Source organism: Natator depressus, chromosome 3 (assembly GCF_965152275.1).
Source record: "Natator depressus isolate rNatDep1 chromosome 3, rNatDep2.hap1, whole genome shotgun sequence".
NCBI lineage: Eukaryota > Metazoa > Chordata > Testudines > Cheloniidae > Natator > Natator depressus.
The window spans coordinates 205,037,997-205,056,020 of NC_134236.1; the positions used below are offsets into that span (position 1 = coordinate 205,037,997).

The 18,024-nt window shown below is 38.6% G+C and overlaps 1 protein-coding gene across 7 annotated transcripts in view; it reads left to right on the forward strand.

Moving 5' to 3' along the window:
- KIZ (kizuna centrosomal protein) overlaps positions 1-18,024 on the forward strand; it is a 101,124-nt gene that overhangs the window by 47,320 nt on the left and 35,780 nt on the right. For 6 of the 7 annotated variants that reach the window (XM_074949742.1, XM_074949741.1, XM_074949745.1 and 3 more), the window contains 3 exons: positions 5,626-5,760; positions 9,409-9,573; positions 14,113-14,263. In XM_074949742.1, the coding sequence (XP_074805843.1) occupies positions 5,626-5,760; positions 9,409-9,573; positions 14,113-14,263 (451 nt within the window). The remainder of the gene's footprint in view (positions 1-5,625; positions 5,761-9,408; positions 9,574-14,112; positions 14,264-18,024) is intronic. The other variant, XM_074949743.1, reaches the window with a different exon arrangement.

The following is an 18,024-nucleotide window of genomic DNA, read 5'->3' on the forward strand; positions in this document are numbered from 1 at the left end:
AGTTTTTAATTTGTTTGTTTTGCAAATATATTTTGTAAAAAGCCTTTTTTCCCCCCAAACAAGTCTTTTAATGTCACATTTTACCTCACAGTGAGTTATTAAAGCGCAGTTACAAACTGCTTAAAGTATGATTTTTATCTTGGATATACTGACAAGCTGTTACCTGTGAAAATACATGAGTGATGTTGCTATGATAACAGGTTTTTTTTAAAAGCTTGTAATGTAGTTTAAGGAAGCAGACTTATATTCAGTACTTTCCTAAACAGCTGAATGCGACAATTTTGATGTTCAAGTTATTAAAATTAATAAAATATAAAAAGTGAGCTTCATTCATGTGAGCAGTGACGGATTGGCAAATGAGTTTCTCTTTTTATCTGCCAGAGAGTGACAGTACATGTATGTTTAAAATATTCCACTCTAAATTCAACCTATATTGTGGGAACCAAATAGGAGAGATGAGTAGTTTGTTCTTTGCACCTGTTCATTTCTTGGCCTCTCTGCTGAGCCTGCCAACAAGTATTCTAGATTTTGCTAATTTTGGTTATAGTTTTTGTGATGTCACCTTGTTTACTGTGAGTGGTACTAGACCTGTAATTCATTTCACATAAAGTACTGAACAGCTATCCTATAACAACTGCTGTTCTCTACTGATTTGTTACAGATTTGAACCAGTGAACTAGAAGTGAAAAGCTCCATATCTTTTTTTTTTCATTCCTCAGAGCTATCCAGTCCTCTATTTAAAAGGCTAAAAAACCAAAACCAAAACAAAAACCCCAGAGAATTAGTGCATAGAAAGATGATGACTATTTTAAGGCCTGTGTTGGGGGTGGGAGGAGAGACAGCTTTTGCCAGCGCTGCTTCAGCTGCATTGAAGAGGACTTAGCACAGATGGATTGTGCATTACAAAATGTAACACATAATTCAAGCTGTCAGCTTAATCAGACTGTTTCCAGGAAGCAACCTGTAAAAGAGAAGGACCCCTTGTTTGCTGACCTCTGATCCATAGCCTGCTGCAGATTGTCATACATTTTGTTTCTCTTTATGTTGGTGTCCCTTCCTTCCCCTTCTTTTTGTTATTGTATTCCCTTCAAGTGGCACCCTGGAAAGACCACCCAGAGGGAGTAAAACAGTAAGAAATGAGCTAGCCACTAACATATAGGTTTTGTAAGATTTTAGTAAATGAAAAAGGACTGTTTAACTACATATGTGATCTCTAGTATTGTTGTATGTATTACAAGTCTAAAAACTGCATGCACAGCTGTTTAAATTTAATTTTTCTTTGTAGTGGAAGACAGGGCTTTAGTATTTTTCAGAACTGAAGCAAAGCTTAGCAAAGTTTAGTGAGAACGTATTGCCCTCCTGTATATATGAGGGAGTATAACCATCATTGCAAAATGAACAAACTGTAATAAACCGTTATATTTTATAAAAATCTTGATTTGGCATCCAGATTTCTTAGCTTGTAGCCCAGCTGTGTTGTTGCTTCGTGGAGTTCTTCTGTTGAAACTCCTTAACAAAGCAGGCCATCTGAAATCAAAATCTGAATGGCTATTTACACCTCTGTAAAAGGATTAGCAATGCTCCATTGTTACAATGTTTAAATCTTAATTTGCATCATTATAGAGGTGTAGCTTCATCAAATCCCTGGTAGGTCCCAGTTATGTTTTTGGACCTGTAGGTGGTCACTAAATTTATTCTGTTAGTGGAGGTAAAGGAATTAAATTGTTCAATGTGTCAGTAATTTTAAGAAATTATCTCAGGATCTAATTGATTTTGGATAGTTTAAATGCTATTGTAGATTATTACTATACATTTGTTGCATATAGTTGCAAGATGTCTCATACATAGGAAGGGAATGTATGTATATTGCTATGGAGTTTGAATATCTATCACTTAAAGAATTTCCATTAGGATTTACAGGAACATGTTTTCACTATAGATTGGCCCAAGCTGCAAAGTTGAGATCTGGATTTTGAAAACCCTCTGTCCCATTGTTCCAGCAGCACTCAGATCTGAAGTTTCAGTTCAGGCCCGTCTCTGGTTTTAATATATATGAGTATCATATGGTCTGTGCAAGGGATGTTTAAAAACTGAAACTGTTGTATTACTTTCCTTTGGGAGAAAATAGTCTAGTACAGTGGTTCTCAACCAGGGGTCCAGGGCCCCCTGGAGGGCCGCGATCACGTTTCAGGGGGTCTGCCAAGCAGGGTCAGCATTAGTTGCTGGAGCTCAGGGCAGAAAGCTGACACCCCCCCCCCCCCCACATGGGGCTGAAGCCTGGGGCCCTGAGCCCCGCCACATGGGGTTGAAGCCGAAGCCTGAGCAATATAGGTTTGCAGGGTCACCATGCAGTTGCCCCACTTGCTACCCCTAATGCCAGCTCGGTCTTTTATACACAAAAAAAGCCAGTTGTTATGGCACGGGTGGGCCATGGAGCTTTTATAGCATGTTGGGGGAGCCTCAGAAAGAAAAAGATAGAGAACCCCTGATCTAGTAGAAAGTACAAATAACACTTTTGTAACCACTTTTATGAAAAACAGATTAATTTTTGAAACCTTTAAAAAAAATTAACACAGAGATACTATAGACTCATACGTATAAAGTTCATTTGGCAACCAGGTAAGATGAGCAGAGTTTAAAGAAAGCCAAGAAATTTTTTGGTGTCCGGGTCTCAACTTCACAGGCAGTTTCATTATAGCAGATGCCAGTAGAACCCACTACAGCTAAAGGCAACCTGCAAGGGAAATAGAGGGCTTGTGCTCTTTTTTTCTTTATGAAGGATTTTAAAAAGAACATACGTGTGTGTGTGTGTGTGTGTGTGTGTATATGTATGTATTTCTGTATATAAAAATGATCAGATGATCATACATACATTACATATACATATATTTTTTCTATTGTTAGAGGTTCAGGTTCTGTCTAACTGGCACACTGGTTGAATAACAAGTGAAGTATTTACACCACAAGTCAAGAGAGTGAAAGATGAGCAAAGAGTGAAAGAGAGTTAAATACTTTGTGAACACCTATGTAACTTCAACATCAAAATAACGTTCGGGAGAAGAGAAGCCTTTACATTCAGCACTCTCACATCTTCAGATAAAGGACAAGAAGTCACAAAATACATGTTCTGAGCCTTCTGGTGCAGTGGCTCTCAACCTTTTTGGACTCAGGACTCATTGGTAGATGTTGGTGGCCTGCTGCAACCCAGTGAATAGCTTTAGTGCAAAAAACACCTGGCTCACTAAATATTTTTTACCATGATCTATAATATACACGTTAACCTAATAAGTACACTGTGCGTACCAGAGCAATGAGTCCTGTGCTGCGGGGCTGTTTGAGCTTGGTGCTCTGCTCCGGGCATTGTGACCTGGTGTATGGGGTCACAGCAGCATTCACTCAAATTTGGCCCGGCTGGACTCCCATCATCATGACAGCAATGCAGTTGAACCAAACCTGAGTGGTGCTACAACCCTGTGCACCATGTCGCAACATCTGGAGTGGAGAGCTGAGCTCAGCCAGCCCTTTGGACCAGTGAGTCACCACTGCAGGGTGAGCGTGAGGCCTCCCACGTGACCCTTTGACACATTCTGGTGACTCAGTTATGGATCGTGATCTATGGGTTCCTCCAGTTAAATCAGGGAAGACCAGAGTTTACATTCCTGATATTCCTAGAGTGAAAAACAACCAACCAAAAACACACGCAAGAAGAGAAAATATCTCTTTAATCTCAGCCTTTCTGGCCTTTTCTTAAACATTGTAAAGAAGCAAAGGAGGGCACAAATGCATTCTTTAAAAAAAACTTAGCAGGCCTTTTTTAAAGTTGCAGTGCATTTTCTATTTTAACCCCTTTGCAGAGGCACTCATAACATTCTGAAATATTCACTTTTGGGGTTGAAATTTTTTATGCTGCTTCACTTTTCAAAGAGGGTGTGCTTCTGTGTGTGTGTCTGTGTGTGTGTATGTAAAAGGATAAGCTGAATCCATTCCTTTCAGCCATTTTTGAGTAAAAGGGTGTGGAAAAAATACACTTTAGCCCTATAAAAAAAATTCTGGTGTGTTTTTGATCATGATTCAAGAAAGTTGTGAAAAGTGAAATTTGACATGGAAAAAGTCCCTGGTTAAGGATTAGCATGTGGTTTTGGTTTGGGGGAAAGGAAGGATTAATTTATCAAAGTTATTGTGTTGGTGAGTGGGATATATTATCCACCCTCACAAGCACTTTATACTATGTATCTTTGTTTATTTCAAATGGGGGAGTAGATGAACATGGGTCAGAACTAGCAAACGCCAAAAGGTATCTCTCCACATCAAGGGCAATAAAACAAATTTGGAGTCTGTAGGACAAGCTATTTTGGAGATGTGAGCTGAAACAAGTTAAGAAAACTTCCCAAAAGTCAGTAAGAGGTGAATATTTTTTTAAACCCCGCGAGTAGGATTTCCCAAAGCACTTGGCGATGGCCTAGCTCTGATCCCATTGAAGTTAGTGGTAAATTGAAAATCACATCCCATCGCTGTAAAACTCCTTTTCTGATACTTTATTTTTCCAAACATCCCAGTAGTGTGTGTTTTGAAAGAGATACTAACTCTTCCTCCATCTCTGCCACTCTTTCTCAAAGGGCTAGGACATTTTATAGTTAATGGGAGAAAACAGTATTTAACCCTCTCCTACCCCTTTCTACATTTTCCCTCACCCATAAACCCTCGTTTTATATTTTTCCTGCTCATACATGCAGAGTTTGTTCTTATATTTTTGTCTTTTCCTTTTTGTTTCTCTGCTTATTGATCTGCCTTTACATGTGGAGGATTGTTGGCCTGAGGTTTCTTGTGGATAGAGGGGAGGGCAGGATGACAACATATATCAGGAAGCGCAAATTTGCCCAGCCATCTCGTTGCCAATTTCACTGACTCTGGTAGCCATTGAAGTCCTTGTGAAGCTCTCTGTCATCTGTGGATGAGAAGTGCTATATTGGTATTAAAGGATTATGGATTATAGATTATGATTCTGGATTATAATTATGGCTTCTTATTCCTTATGTGGCCAAGTCTACAGAGGTTTCCAAAAACTAGAGCAAAGTGCTGATTTCTGTGAAGCTGGCAGGAACCCAAAGACAGCCTGTGAAAACAGAGACACGTGTTCACCCTTATTAAAAATAAAACACACTTTGGTGCTATTGAAACATGGCCTCCAAAGTGTACCAAGGCCACTGGCAGAAATGTAAAAGAATTGTAGGAGTTCAAGATTTTTTTTTTTCTTTTACTGCAGAGCTACAGCAATATTGTTTTTGCTGAAAGGTAATTCTCAGTTTCGCTAGCAATATAAATGTAGATTTAGCACTTTTCTAAATAGCGGTTTATATAGTTTTCTGTTTCATATCTGTTTTTCCTCTTACGGTATTCATTTACCTTATTTTGGGAATCTGCCTGAGTTCTGTCCTTTTTGTCAAGACTTCTAACCTTTTTGTAAACCTCTTAGTGTGAGTGAAAGATTAAAATAAGGATACAAATCAAAATATTTTAGAATTTGCTCAGAGGCAAAGTCTATCTAAATGTATAAATATATTTGACTTGTGCTCAGTAGAATGCAGTTTTAAAAGCTTTAAAACATTATTTGTTATCTGTCTTCAGGGATTGTCTGTCATTTGAAGGATTCTCGCATTTACTCCAGTTCATAGAAGATTTGGTGGCGAAAGCAGCACCTGAATGCCTAACTTTATACCAAAGTGGAACCATAAGTCTGGCAAAAATGAAGAAGTTAATAAGGTTGATGCAACTTTCATTTGATCTACATCAACAGAACTCTAAACTAAAAAGTAGACATTAGAAACGTATAGTATTTCCTATTCCCCAGTCCTATCCCATTTATATTGGCCTTTTGCTTTAGTGTCCCTAGCTGTAACATCTATAAATAAAATTTTGCTTTAAATTGTTTGTTGGCTACTAGCTTTGAATTTGGCTCTGGTGACTGGAAGTTGTTACCCCTGGCAGCTGTTCAGTGACCTATGAGATATAAGCTGGTGGTCTGTGGTCTTCATTCTGTTGGTGAAAAGGGGCAGAGAGAGAAAGACCTCCTCCAAACTGACATCTACAGTAGTTAACAAAAAAACACACTTCTGTTGTCAGCAAAAAGCTGAAATATAACATTAGAAACCCCGTCCCACCAAATTATTTTAATAAATAAGGGCTCTACTCAGCCTAAATGTTCAGAAGGTTACTCTAGCCCTTGGAAGTAGCCATTAGTGCTGGGATTTGTGTCAAAAGTGATGATACCATATTCTTCTTTCTGGGTTGGCAGCGGAAAACTGAAACGAAGAATGTATGTAAATAGTGGTGTGATATTGTCCTGTGCCTGTCTGCAGCTATGAAACACATCGTTTGGCATCTCACTATGTCTACAAATGCAGGCACTGGGAGTGAAAGGTCTTTATTGTATTTATTAAAGATTGGCATCTTTAATTAAATGCTGCCATAAAAAAGATCTGTTTATTTTAGGGAGATATAAGGAAGGTTTCCAAAACAAGTCAGAATTATTTGTCTGTACAATGGATATAATTAGAAATTGTTTTCCACGTCAACATGGTATTTACCTTCACTGTGGCAATTCCAGTAATCCCTATACTTATAACTATATTTAAGAACATAAGAGTGACCATACTGACTCAGACCAATGATCAATCTAGCTCGTCCTGTCTTCTGACAGTGGCCAGTGCCAGGTGCTTCAAAGGGAATGAACAGAATAGGGCAATTTATTGAGTGATGCATCCCTGGTCATCCAGTCCCTGCTTCTGGCAGTCAGAGGTTTAGGGACACTCAGAACATGGGGTTGCATCCCTGATCATCTTGGCTAATAGCCATTGATGGACCTATCCTCCATGAATTTATCTAATTCTTTTTTGAACTTAGTTATACTTTCAGCCATCACAACATCCTGTGAGAGCAGGCTGACTGTGCGTTGTGTGAAGAAATACTTCCTTTTGTTTGTTTTAAACCTGTTGCCTTGTTAATTTCATTGGATAATGCCTGGTTCTTATGTTCTGTGAAGTGGTGAATAAAACTTATTTATTCATTTTCTGGTATTCAATACCATTCATGATTTTATAGACCTCTATCAGATCCTCCACACCCCACAGTCTTCTCTTTTCCAAGCTGACCAATCCCAGGGTTTTTAATGTCTCCTCATATGGAAGCTCTTCCATCCCCCTAATCAGTTTTGTTGCCCTTCTCTCTACTTTTTCCAATTCTAATATATCTTTTTTTGAGATGGGGCAATCAGAACTGATGCAGTTCAACATGTGGGTGTACTGTGGATTTATATAGTGGCGTTCTAATATTTTCTGTCTCATTGTCCATCTCTTTCCTAGTGGTTCCTAACATTGTTCGCTTTTTTGACGGCCACTACACATTGAGCGGATCTTTTCAGAGAACTATCCACAATGACTCCAAGATCTTTCTTGAGTGGTTACAGCTAATTTAGACCCATCATTTTGTATTTATAGTTGGGATTATGTTTTCCAATGTGCATTACTTTCCATTTATCAACACTGAATTTCTTCTGCCATTTTGTTGCCCAATCACCCAGTTTTGTGAGATCCCTTTGCCGTCAGCTTTGGACTTAACTATCTTGAATAATTTTGAATTGCCTGAAAACTTTGCCATCTAACTGTTTATCCCTTTTTCTAGATCATTTATGAATATGTTGAACAGCACTGGTCCCAGTACAGATCCCTGAGGGACCCTGCTGTTTACCTCTCTCCACTGTAAAAATTGACCATTTAGTCCTGCCCTTTGTTTCTTATCCTGTAACCAGTAACTGATCCATGAGAGGACCTTCCCTCTTATCCCATGACTGCTTACTTTGCTTAAGAGTCTTTGGTGAGAGACCTTGTCAAAGGTTTTCTGAAGTATACTATATCCACTGGATCACCTTTGTCCACACGCTTGTTGACCCACCTCAAAGAATTCTAATAAATTGGTGAGACATGATTTACCTTTGCAAAAGCCATATCGACTCTTCCTCAACATATTGTGTTCATCTATGTGTCTGATAATTCTGTTTTTTTACTATAGTTTCAACCAATTTGTCTGGCACTGAAGTTAGGTTTACCAGCCTGTAATTGCCAGGATTGCCTCTGGAGCCTTATTTAAAATTAGTGTTACTTTAGCAGTCTGCCAGTCAGCTGGTACAGAGGCTGATTTAAGCCCATGGTTCTCAACCTTTCCAGAGTACTGTACCCCTTTCAGGAGTCTGATCTGTCTTGCATATCCCACGTTTCACCTCACTTTAGAAACAACTTGCTTACAAAATCAGACATAAAAATACAAGTGTCACAGCATGCTGTTACTGAAAAATGGCTTACTTTCTCATTTTTACCAAATAATTATAAAATAAATCAACTGGAATATAAATATTGTACTTACATTTCAGCATATAGTATATAGAACGGTATAAACAGCTCATTGTCTATATGCAATTTTAGTTTGTACTGACTTCGCTAGTGCTTTTTATGTAGCCTATTGTAAAACTAGGCAAAAATCTAAATGTCTGGATGTACCTCCTGGAAGACCTCTGTGTACCCCTGGGGGATGTGTACCCCTGGTTGAGAACCATCGATTTAAGCGATAGGTTACATAGCGCAATTAGTAGTTCTTCAATTTCATATTTTCGTTCCTTCAGCACTGTTGAGTGAATATAGTCTGGTCCTGGTGACTTATTACTGTTTAATTTATCAGTTTAACTACTGTTGATGTCGAGGCCCCAGTCCTGCGAACACTTATGCACATTCTTAACTTTATGCACGTGAATAGGCCCATTGACTTCAGTTGCACTACTCATATGCACAAAGTTAAGCACACATGTAAGTGTTTGCATGGTCCCACTACAACGGATGGCATTGAAATTTGTGTTGTTTCAATCTTAATTTTTCATCCAGACTTTTAGCTCCAAAAAATAGCTGGTAGATATATTTTATTGCATCCAGGATTCACAAGGCTGTCAGGTGACAAAAGTTATTGCAGGAACTAATCTTGATATAATCAACAATATAAAACTTTACCTTTTTAAAGATTGGTTGATAGGTTGGTTTAGCTCCTCTGGAATATTCATGTGGTGTTTCTTGTCATGGGAATAATTATTTTTCAGGTGTAATATCCACAGCCAAAGGGCATTAAGGAGTTAAAAAGTTGGATTTGATCCCTGGGTTTTTTAAAAAAAATCTTTTTCTAACTACATTGCTCTTATTTTATGTCTTTGTCAAGAGACATTGTCATGGCTGCATTTTTATGTCTAGATTATATTACTGATTATTATTCCATAAACCATGAGAATTATTGCAGATTCTATATCCAAACCTATTTTAGCTGTCTGTCTGGGCTTAAATAAACATTTCATGCAGCACTTGTTTTATTTTATAGCTTTTGTAATCAAACTGGCAATTTGAAAGAGGAAGACCTTGAGGCATGTGAAGCAGTTGTCCTTCATCAGCTTCAGGGATTGTTGCAGAACACATTGAATGGATGCCTCTTACCTGAGAAAACACTTAATGACAGAGGTAGATCTACAGATGAAAAACAAGCCAGGTATCATAGTCACAATACTAATGCAATCATACAATTAATGTTCTTACTCTTTGTCTGAATTTGTTTCTGAATGTGTCACGAAAAGAAAGCAGAATATAGGTCAAACCCTATGAGTGACATTAAAATTTCAAGTGTCAGAGCGGTAGCCGTAACTGGTAGCTGGATCTGTAAAAGCGGTAAAGAGTCCTGTGGCACCTTCTAGACTAACGGACGTATTGGAGTATAAATCCGACGAAGTGGGTATTCACCCACGAAAGCTCATGCTCCAATATGTCTGTCAGTCTATAAGGTGCCACAGGACTCTTTGCCGCTATTAAAATTTCAGAATTCCAAGAGGTGATCTACACACACTTCAATATCAGCCATGTGATTCAAGCATTCTAAATTAGCAGATTAAGCCTTTTTTTTTACTAGTCAGTTTTTAAAATCATTTCAGTTGAGCTCTTCTCACTAAATGGTTGTGCACCTATTTGCTTTTACATGTTAAGTGTAAAGTTTTTTCTCATTTTAAATAAGACATTATATAGATTTAGCTCTGCCTTCCATTTGCATCAACGAGAGATATGTGGCTAAAATCCACTGGTCAACTTCAAAATGTACCATTAAAATATACACTTCCCTAACCTAGAAAGGTAGGTGGACTGACTTTCAACAGCAAAAAATTGCTCTTTGGTTTGCCTAGTCATCATAGACTCTGCACTGTCAGGGAGAAGACTTGCACTGGATTCCCAGTGTACTGCACCCCGGCCTGCAAGTTGATTGAATTTCTCAACAGTGACTCCTTTTGCTGATTGAGGAATAGTATTAAACTTCAAAGGGATCTCATATAGTTGTCCTTTATTGTTTGAAAGGCGAGTGGTTCAGTGTGGAACCACGAGGATGTGGGATATAAATTTGAGGAGTAAATAAGGGTTCTTACAAAGATGCAAAAGATGCATCTTTCTGAGGAGGAAGAGAAGAGGGAAACACAGCTGCTTCTAACAGTGCTCAGTGTGTGGTTTATATTCTGTTTCTGAAATACTATACAAAGTATCTTTCTAAAAAGGAAGATACATACATATACAATACTTACAGATAAACTGGTAATTCTGTTGAGAGCCCAGGTTGTGAAACATATGGCCAGCATAGAGGCATTTATTTGTGTCCCAGAAAACATTGTGCATTATTATAAACATTCACTTTGTAGTGAAAGTTAGAATTAAATGTTGCAAAACTGTTCCTGGTATAAACTTCTGTTTTCATATGTTTGTTAGTTCTGAATAAAAACACCTTTTTTGGATGAAACTATTTGTTTGCTCTTGGTTCCAAGGAGAATTTTCCTCACAGTTTCCAAACTAATTCAATCAGTCATTTTTGAGTTAAATAGAGGAAATAATACTATTTTCACTTAAAAAAACAACAAAGCACTTCTTTATTAGACTAGACTCAGTTAAAATTGACTGAAATTTGAAACTTAAATTGGACATAGCCCTCAATGATGAATAGTGTCTTTGCTGGATTTGAAAAAAAAATGTTTGAAATTAAACAAAGTTATGATCATATATTAAAACTTGGTACTGAGCATGCACATTTACAAGTGTGTACTCTCAGATATACTCACTGCCCCTGTGTGCTGCGCAGGATGTATGCACTTGAAAAAAAGGGATGAGGGGGATAGCAGTTGGTCTGTTTAGCATCTTCACAATTTATACTTTTGACCAGCTTCAAGTCCCTTATTCATTTTTCTCCTTTTACTCATGCCCCTTCACTCCCCCTCCCCAGCAGAGTTTATTTGAATGTGTGATCATGTTTCACAGATACTCAGGCTTTGTATTCCAGCCACGGAAATTTGAAATTCATGGTTCTCCACTGGCTTCCCTGATTGGCCAGTCTTTGTACTCTCCTCCCCAGTTGTGGGTTGGGATTTAAGGCCTATCCCTGATTCCCTTAATCCAGAGGCTGGGATAACTAAATTGAAATTAAAATGGAACTTTATAAGAATGGACCTTAAAGGTTGGACAGTTCAAATAAAAAAATGTAACTTCCCAAGAGAAATTTAATGCTGTCATGTTGCTTTTACTGGCCTGAAGCAAGAACAGAAATAAAAAATACTAATTAAATTGCTTAACATATTATTATAATTTGTTTTTAAATCTATAGTATAAAATCAACTCTATCTGCCATGTGCTTGAGTTAACATTGCTGAAGGAAATCTTTAGCTTTTGCATTCCCTGATTTTTATTGTAACTGTGAACCCTTAATGGTTAATTATTTTGTATATACTATTGTAGAAGTCTAGAATGTTTCCTTTTCATGCACGTGCCACAAGGCAAGGGAAGGTTTCATTAGAGAGATCATTTGCTGGCACAGTAATGAAAACAGAACTCCCTCCCCATGCCTTACTCTTAATGTTTATGCCCTAATATATAACATGAGTAAAGTTACAGGAATGCTTTTGTTTGCAGGATCAGGGCACTTATTAGCAGTGAAGTACCATTCATTTCACAGGATTTAGTTGTCCTTTGGAGACAGATACGTCTCTGAGCACTGATGTATCATTGCAGTATTTCCTAAGCTGTTTCTCAGGAAAATACACCTATAGCATTAAATGAAACTTCTTCTTGAATTTGTGAAACTTCTTCGGAATTGGAGCAATTTTTTTAAAATAATTTTTTTACCAGATGTAGTAGGGAATATTTTTCAGTATCTGGATTGTTGTGAAAAATTGAAAAGCCACTTTTGGTGAAAAATCCCCATAAGTGTGGATTTTGAAAAAGCTGCTGGAGAAAAAAGTGTTCCTTATCGGGCTGTTTAGTAGATTAAGCAAAGTATTATTAGGACCAGATAGTTGCAGAAGGGAAACAGAACTCAAGACCTCCTGGCTCGCAGCACTACCTTTAATCCAGTATACCATGTGACTAGGAATATTTGTAAAGTGTGTATCAGTGTAATAGAATGTTGCTAATTTATAGTAATGACTGGAAGATCTATTATGGAACACTGAATTTTGCAAATTGCCAAATAAGATGTAAGAGACCAGGGCATACATGGTGTGGCCTAGCAGTCACAACTGGGTTGGGGTCCACACATCAGGGATGGTAGTTGGTGGGCAGGGGTCGGAGGAATTGTTAGAGCCGGGTTCAGTAAACAAGAGTTTGGGTCAAAGTCAGGCCAGGGTTGGAGACAGGAGACAAGAGGTTGTAGTATTAATAAGACTGAGACTTTTCAGCTTGGAAAAGAGACGACTAAGGGGGGATATGATAGAGGTCAATAAAATCATAACTGGTGTGGAGAAAGTAAATAAGGAAGTGTTATTGACTCCTTCTCATAACACAAGAACTCTAGGGGTCACCAAATGAAATTAATAGGCAGAAGGTTTAAAACTAACAAAAGGAAGTATTTTTTACACAACGCACAATCAACCTGAGGAACTCCTTGCCAGAGGATGTTGTGAAGGCCAAGACTATAACAGGGTTCAAAAAAGAACTAGATAAGTTCATGGAGGATAGGTCCATCAATGGCTATTAGCCAGGATGGGCAAGGATGGTGTCCCTAGCCTCTGTTTGCCAGAAGCTGGGAATGGGTGACAGGGGATGGATCACTTGATGATTACCTGTTTGTTCATTCCCTCTGGGGAACCTGGCATTGGCCACTGTCGGAAGACAGGATACTGGGCTAGATGGACCTTTGGTCTGACCCACTATGGCCGTTCTTATGTTCTTATATGTACCAGGCTGGAACTGGTAGGCAGGAATGCGGATCAGAGTCAGCCTGGAGTTAGAGACTGGGGATCAGAGGTAGTACTAAGCTAGAGTCAGGGTCAGGCTGGGATCAGAGACCACTGATCAGGAGACCAGATGAGGTCTGGAGTTGCACCAGGCCCAAAATCTGTGGTGTTGACCAGCAAACTTCTTGGGGCACCTTCCAGAGTTAAATAGGGTTGCTGGCCAATCAGAGGGCTGCATGATACTGTCACTCTGGGTCCCTTGGGCTGTACTTCCTGCAGCGCCTATTCTCCACGGTCCACCCTGGCTATGGCTCTGCATGGCCTCCCAGAGGGACTGTGAGAAAGTCAGCTATCCCAAGCTCTGCGAACTCAGGTCCTAGGCCCTGCAGCCTTACGTTAGTGAACAAACTCAATAAATCCTGAATAAAGCATCACACTGTCATGCACATTGACAACTATACTGTATTTTTAATCATCTCTGATAATTCTATGTAGTGTATTATTAAGTGTACCCAGACTGTGGCAACAACATTGATTATGTGAGTGCACGAAGGAAGAGGTAATCAGAATAAAAGGAGTTACATTCATTTCATCTAAATTTGTAGGACGGGGAGGGCAAGGATTTGTCAAGTGTAAAGGGACAAAGTCTGTAGACACAGAAATGTTCTTTTCCACTTTCAGCGACGATATTACAAATTGAGTTTATAAAAAGTAGTTAATATCTCATTGGTTATATGGCACTAAACAAAAAGATATGAATAGTGTGGGCTGATTTTATATTTTATTGGCACACCGTGTCTGTCGTATTTACTGCATGTATGTCTGTTTTCCAGGTGTGACCTGCCATTGGATTTTGCCATGTTATGGGAACGTTTGTGCAAACACATTTTATTCTTGAAAAAACACCATGTTTTGTTGAAGGAAGAAGTAAAAGAGATGTTTGGAACTTTACTGATTTCAGAAAAAAATGCACAAGGCGGCCAGGTTAGCACTTACGATCATTCAGCAGTTTTGCTTACTGGTAATCAAACTGTTCGTGTGTGTGCACGCGAATGTGTGTCTGTGGCTACAGCCTGAGGTTTTGGAGAAAAATAGAAATAAAAAAATCTTTTTTTCAAAGCCTGTTTAGACTTACAAATAGACTTCAGCTGTCACAATGCTCCCCTACTATGATTCTTGTGATCAATGATCACTACTGTGAAAGTTTAATCTCACTCTTTGTTCTTTCCCTTTCTCGCTTGTGCACTGATAGCAGCTATTTAGAAATATGCATACGTTTATAGGAATAAGCGATATTCGTATAAGCACCATTATACCAGTATAGCAGTGGCCACTTGTACCACTTTACCTGTACCAGTTTCTAAACCATTATGGTTCAGGTAGTGTAAGAATTATTTAGACAAGCCCCAAGGAAGCTGCAGCTTTATCAGCTATCACATTTTTGTCTTATCCTTTTTTCATTTGAAAAAGAAACACCAGGAAATTCCATACCAAAAAATAAATACTTTAAAGTTGCAAGAATCAAGAAATGCCAAATTATATAACCACTTACTGTTGTGTTCTCAGGACCTTTATCTTGTTCCATGTACTATCTATTCATAAATGTGTATGCATTTGTTTGTAATCTCACCAGAAGAAAAATATATAATGTGTAAATCAGTGGCAATATCTACATAGTAAATCATACTGGAGGAAAAAACAAACAAACATAAGTCACTAACCCTATCTGACATTTTTCTTTTATTAAAAAACCCCCGAGAATGTCAGAAAAAAATTGCCATTCTTAATCAGACTCTGAGATAGTTGAAGGGTGGTTGGGGAGAAGAAAGAGGGGTCTCCATTTATTTTCTTCATGGAATAAAGTATTTTAAAGAATTTCTTCAAGATTTTCAGTAGGGCATCAGTATTCCCCGGCCTCACAAAATCCATATTTTAAATTAGATAGATGTGCTATAGTGAAACCAGGAAAAAAAATAATCACAAGCCCATTGTATCTCATTGTTCTCTGTCCATCAGTCTCTCTAGATTAATAGCTTTTCATCATGAGTGATAGCTTTTTTTCTTTCTTAAAATAGTATTGTAATGTTTGGTATACTAAATTTATATGGACAATTTTACAAACAAGGCCATTGTGTACACTTTTAAAACTTTAATATATATGGTTATAAACCAGCTCCCTGTAAAAAGAGCTGGCAGTTTGATGGACCAGATACTGCCCCCACCAATCCTACCACAAATCTTGAGTAAATGGGCTTTGCACAGAGGCTGTAAGGGGATAGAAGAATAGAATCCGCCCCCCTTCCCCCCCCCCCCCCCCCGCCCCAGCCTGGCAGCTTGGATTGAACTAGCTGTGCGGCAGCTGGGCTGTCACTGAGCCCAAGAGCCATAGTAATAGTTGGGGCTCTTGCACACCCTCTGCAGGGAAAGTGTAGTTACTTTCAGACCCTTTGTGGTTTTCACTCTGTGCAGCAGAGCACTGATGGTTCCATCTGTGACTGAGGATTTCTGTACTTGCTGGCAAGGACACAGAGGCATTTGTCTGTATGTTGTGGTGACTTTTTAAAATGTATACATAGCTGTTATGTAATGCTTTGGATCTGTTGATTAGAAAGCTTGTTACAGAAGAAGGTGAGAATCATTATCCCCACTTTACAGATGGGGAAATGGACACAAAGCGACTTGCCTAAGCATCCACAGCAGGCTAGTGTCAGATCAAGGAACAGAACCCAGGTCTCCTGACTCCTAGACCTGTGCCCTATCTGCTAAACCGTACTGTTTCCTCAAGAGGAGATGGATCATTATTGTCATCCAGGGTATCACTCTTCTCTACCTTTAAATTATGAGTTTGTAACAAGACTTCTTTGCATGAATCCACAATCAAAAATCAGCCCTTTGCACATCACAGAGAGCAGATATATTATGAACGGTTAATCGGATTTAGATTTTTAATCCACTTTTTTTTGTAGATAGTTCATAGCTCAAAAAATAAACTGAACAAATAATATACAAATCTTGTTTTCCCCCCCCTCATTTAAGCAGTTTCCAGAGGTAACTGATTTTATATTTTTTTTAATGTTTCAGTAAAATCATGGCCCAAACAACAATGTATAATATTTTGGTACATTGGATCTTTATTTTAAATTGTAGTCAAGGTAATTGTACTTTTAAAAGAAATATGGGTAAATAGTTTGGCTTTCACACTTGCAATGCACTTTTCCTGAGCAAGAGACCCAGTCAAGGGATGTATCTTTGAACTGATAGTAAATATATTTACAATATTTGTGGAGCTACCCTTATACATTTTATCTTTAGTTATAGCAATGGGGAAGAGATTGCAATGAGGCTAGAACATTGAATGTATGATGACAATCAGGTGAGAATTTGAATAAAGATAGTAAAGAAAAAAGGATTTATATCTGGAGTTCAGTAACATAAGCACTTTATTGCTCAGCATATGCACTATAATCTGTTTGCTGTTGTGTTACACTGGTACCCATGTGTGCATGCATTTATTTTTGTATTAGACCTACTAATCAGGATACATTCTCAAGGGAATTTATCTTCAGGATAGATTTACCTTGGAAACCTCGTATTTACAAGGAAATTGCTCAGGACAATAGGCTTCCACGAAGTAGCCTATATAAATAAGGATAATATACAAAGGCACACAGCTCATTAAATAAAACATATACATTGAAGCTCGTTGGATTCCTGGAAATGTTTAAACTACCTGCTATTAAATTCTTTAGACTAGAACACATTTTATGCTAAATGTTTATTCCGCCTCTACACATGCACCTGCATTTTGAAGTACAAATACCTGCGTGTTGAAAAAAGTCAAATATTTGCACTCAGAACCCCCAAATGGACAAAGAGAGGCCAGGTGGAGTTGTGATTTAATTATTTTGTCCATTATGTGCACTTAGGGTTCTTAATTATTAGCACTTTAAGATTAATACAGTTTTCAGGCCATTTTTGAAGATTTACTGTGCTGACAGATGACGATTCCACCAAACCATACATTGCTGGCTCCATGTATTACACTGTGATATTTTGTCACAGCATTGCTAAAACATCCAAGAGCATGCAAAGCCCTATCAGTGTTCCAAACGTGCACATAAATCCACTTGTGGAGGAACCCCATGGGCAGAGTTGGGAATGCTTTAAATAAGCATCCTGAACCTAAGGAGATTCCCATCAGTCTCTGTAAACCTCCATCACACAATCAGCCAGTTCCTCATTCAACAAGCCTGATGGTCTCAGAAGTGTTTGGCTGTGACCAGTCAACCTAATTTCCCTTCTAGCATCTTCAGAAGGCAGATGGCGTGACCTTCTGTTTTGGCATATTCTCTTCTCTTTCCCCAACCCTAGGTTACCTTTGTCCAGTCCCTCCATGTGGTGGTCTCCACTCAAAAAGCTGTGGAGTCTCCCTCTTCCTTCCTGCCTGTAGTGTTGCCTGGATTGCTTCCTTTCTCTCTTCTTACTCTCCCCTTGCCCCCCATGTCTTACCATCCATTTCTTTCTCTTCCTCCCTCTCCCCGTCCCCTCCCATGGATGTTTCCTCTTTCATTGCCATATACTTTGAGAATACCTGATGCTCCGTTTGTGGCTTTAGGGCTAGTTGTAGGGTGTTTCCTCGGATGGGACTCTCCCTGTCTTTTTCTTTTGGTGGGGAGGGCATCTTGAACTTGAAACTTCAGGGTTTGACTTATGAAAGGAACTTTCAGAAAGTATTTCTGATCGAG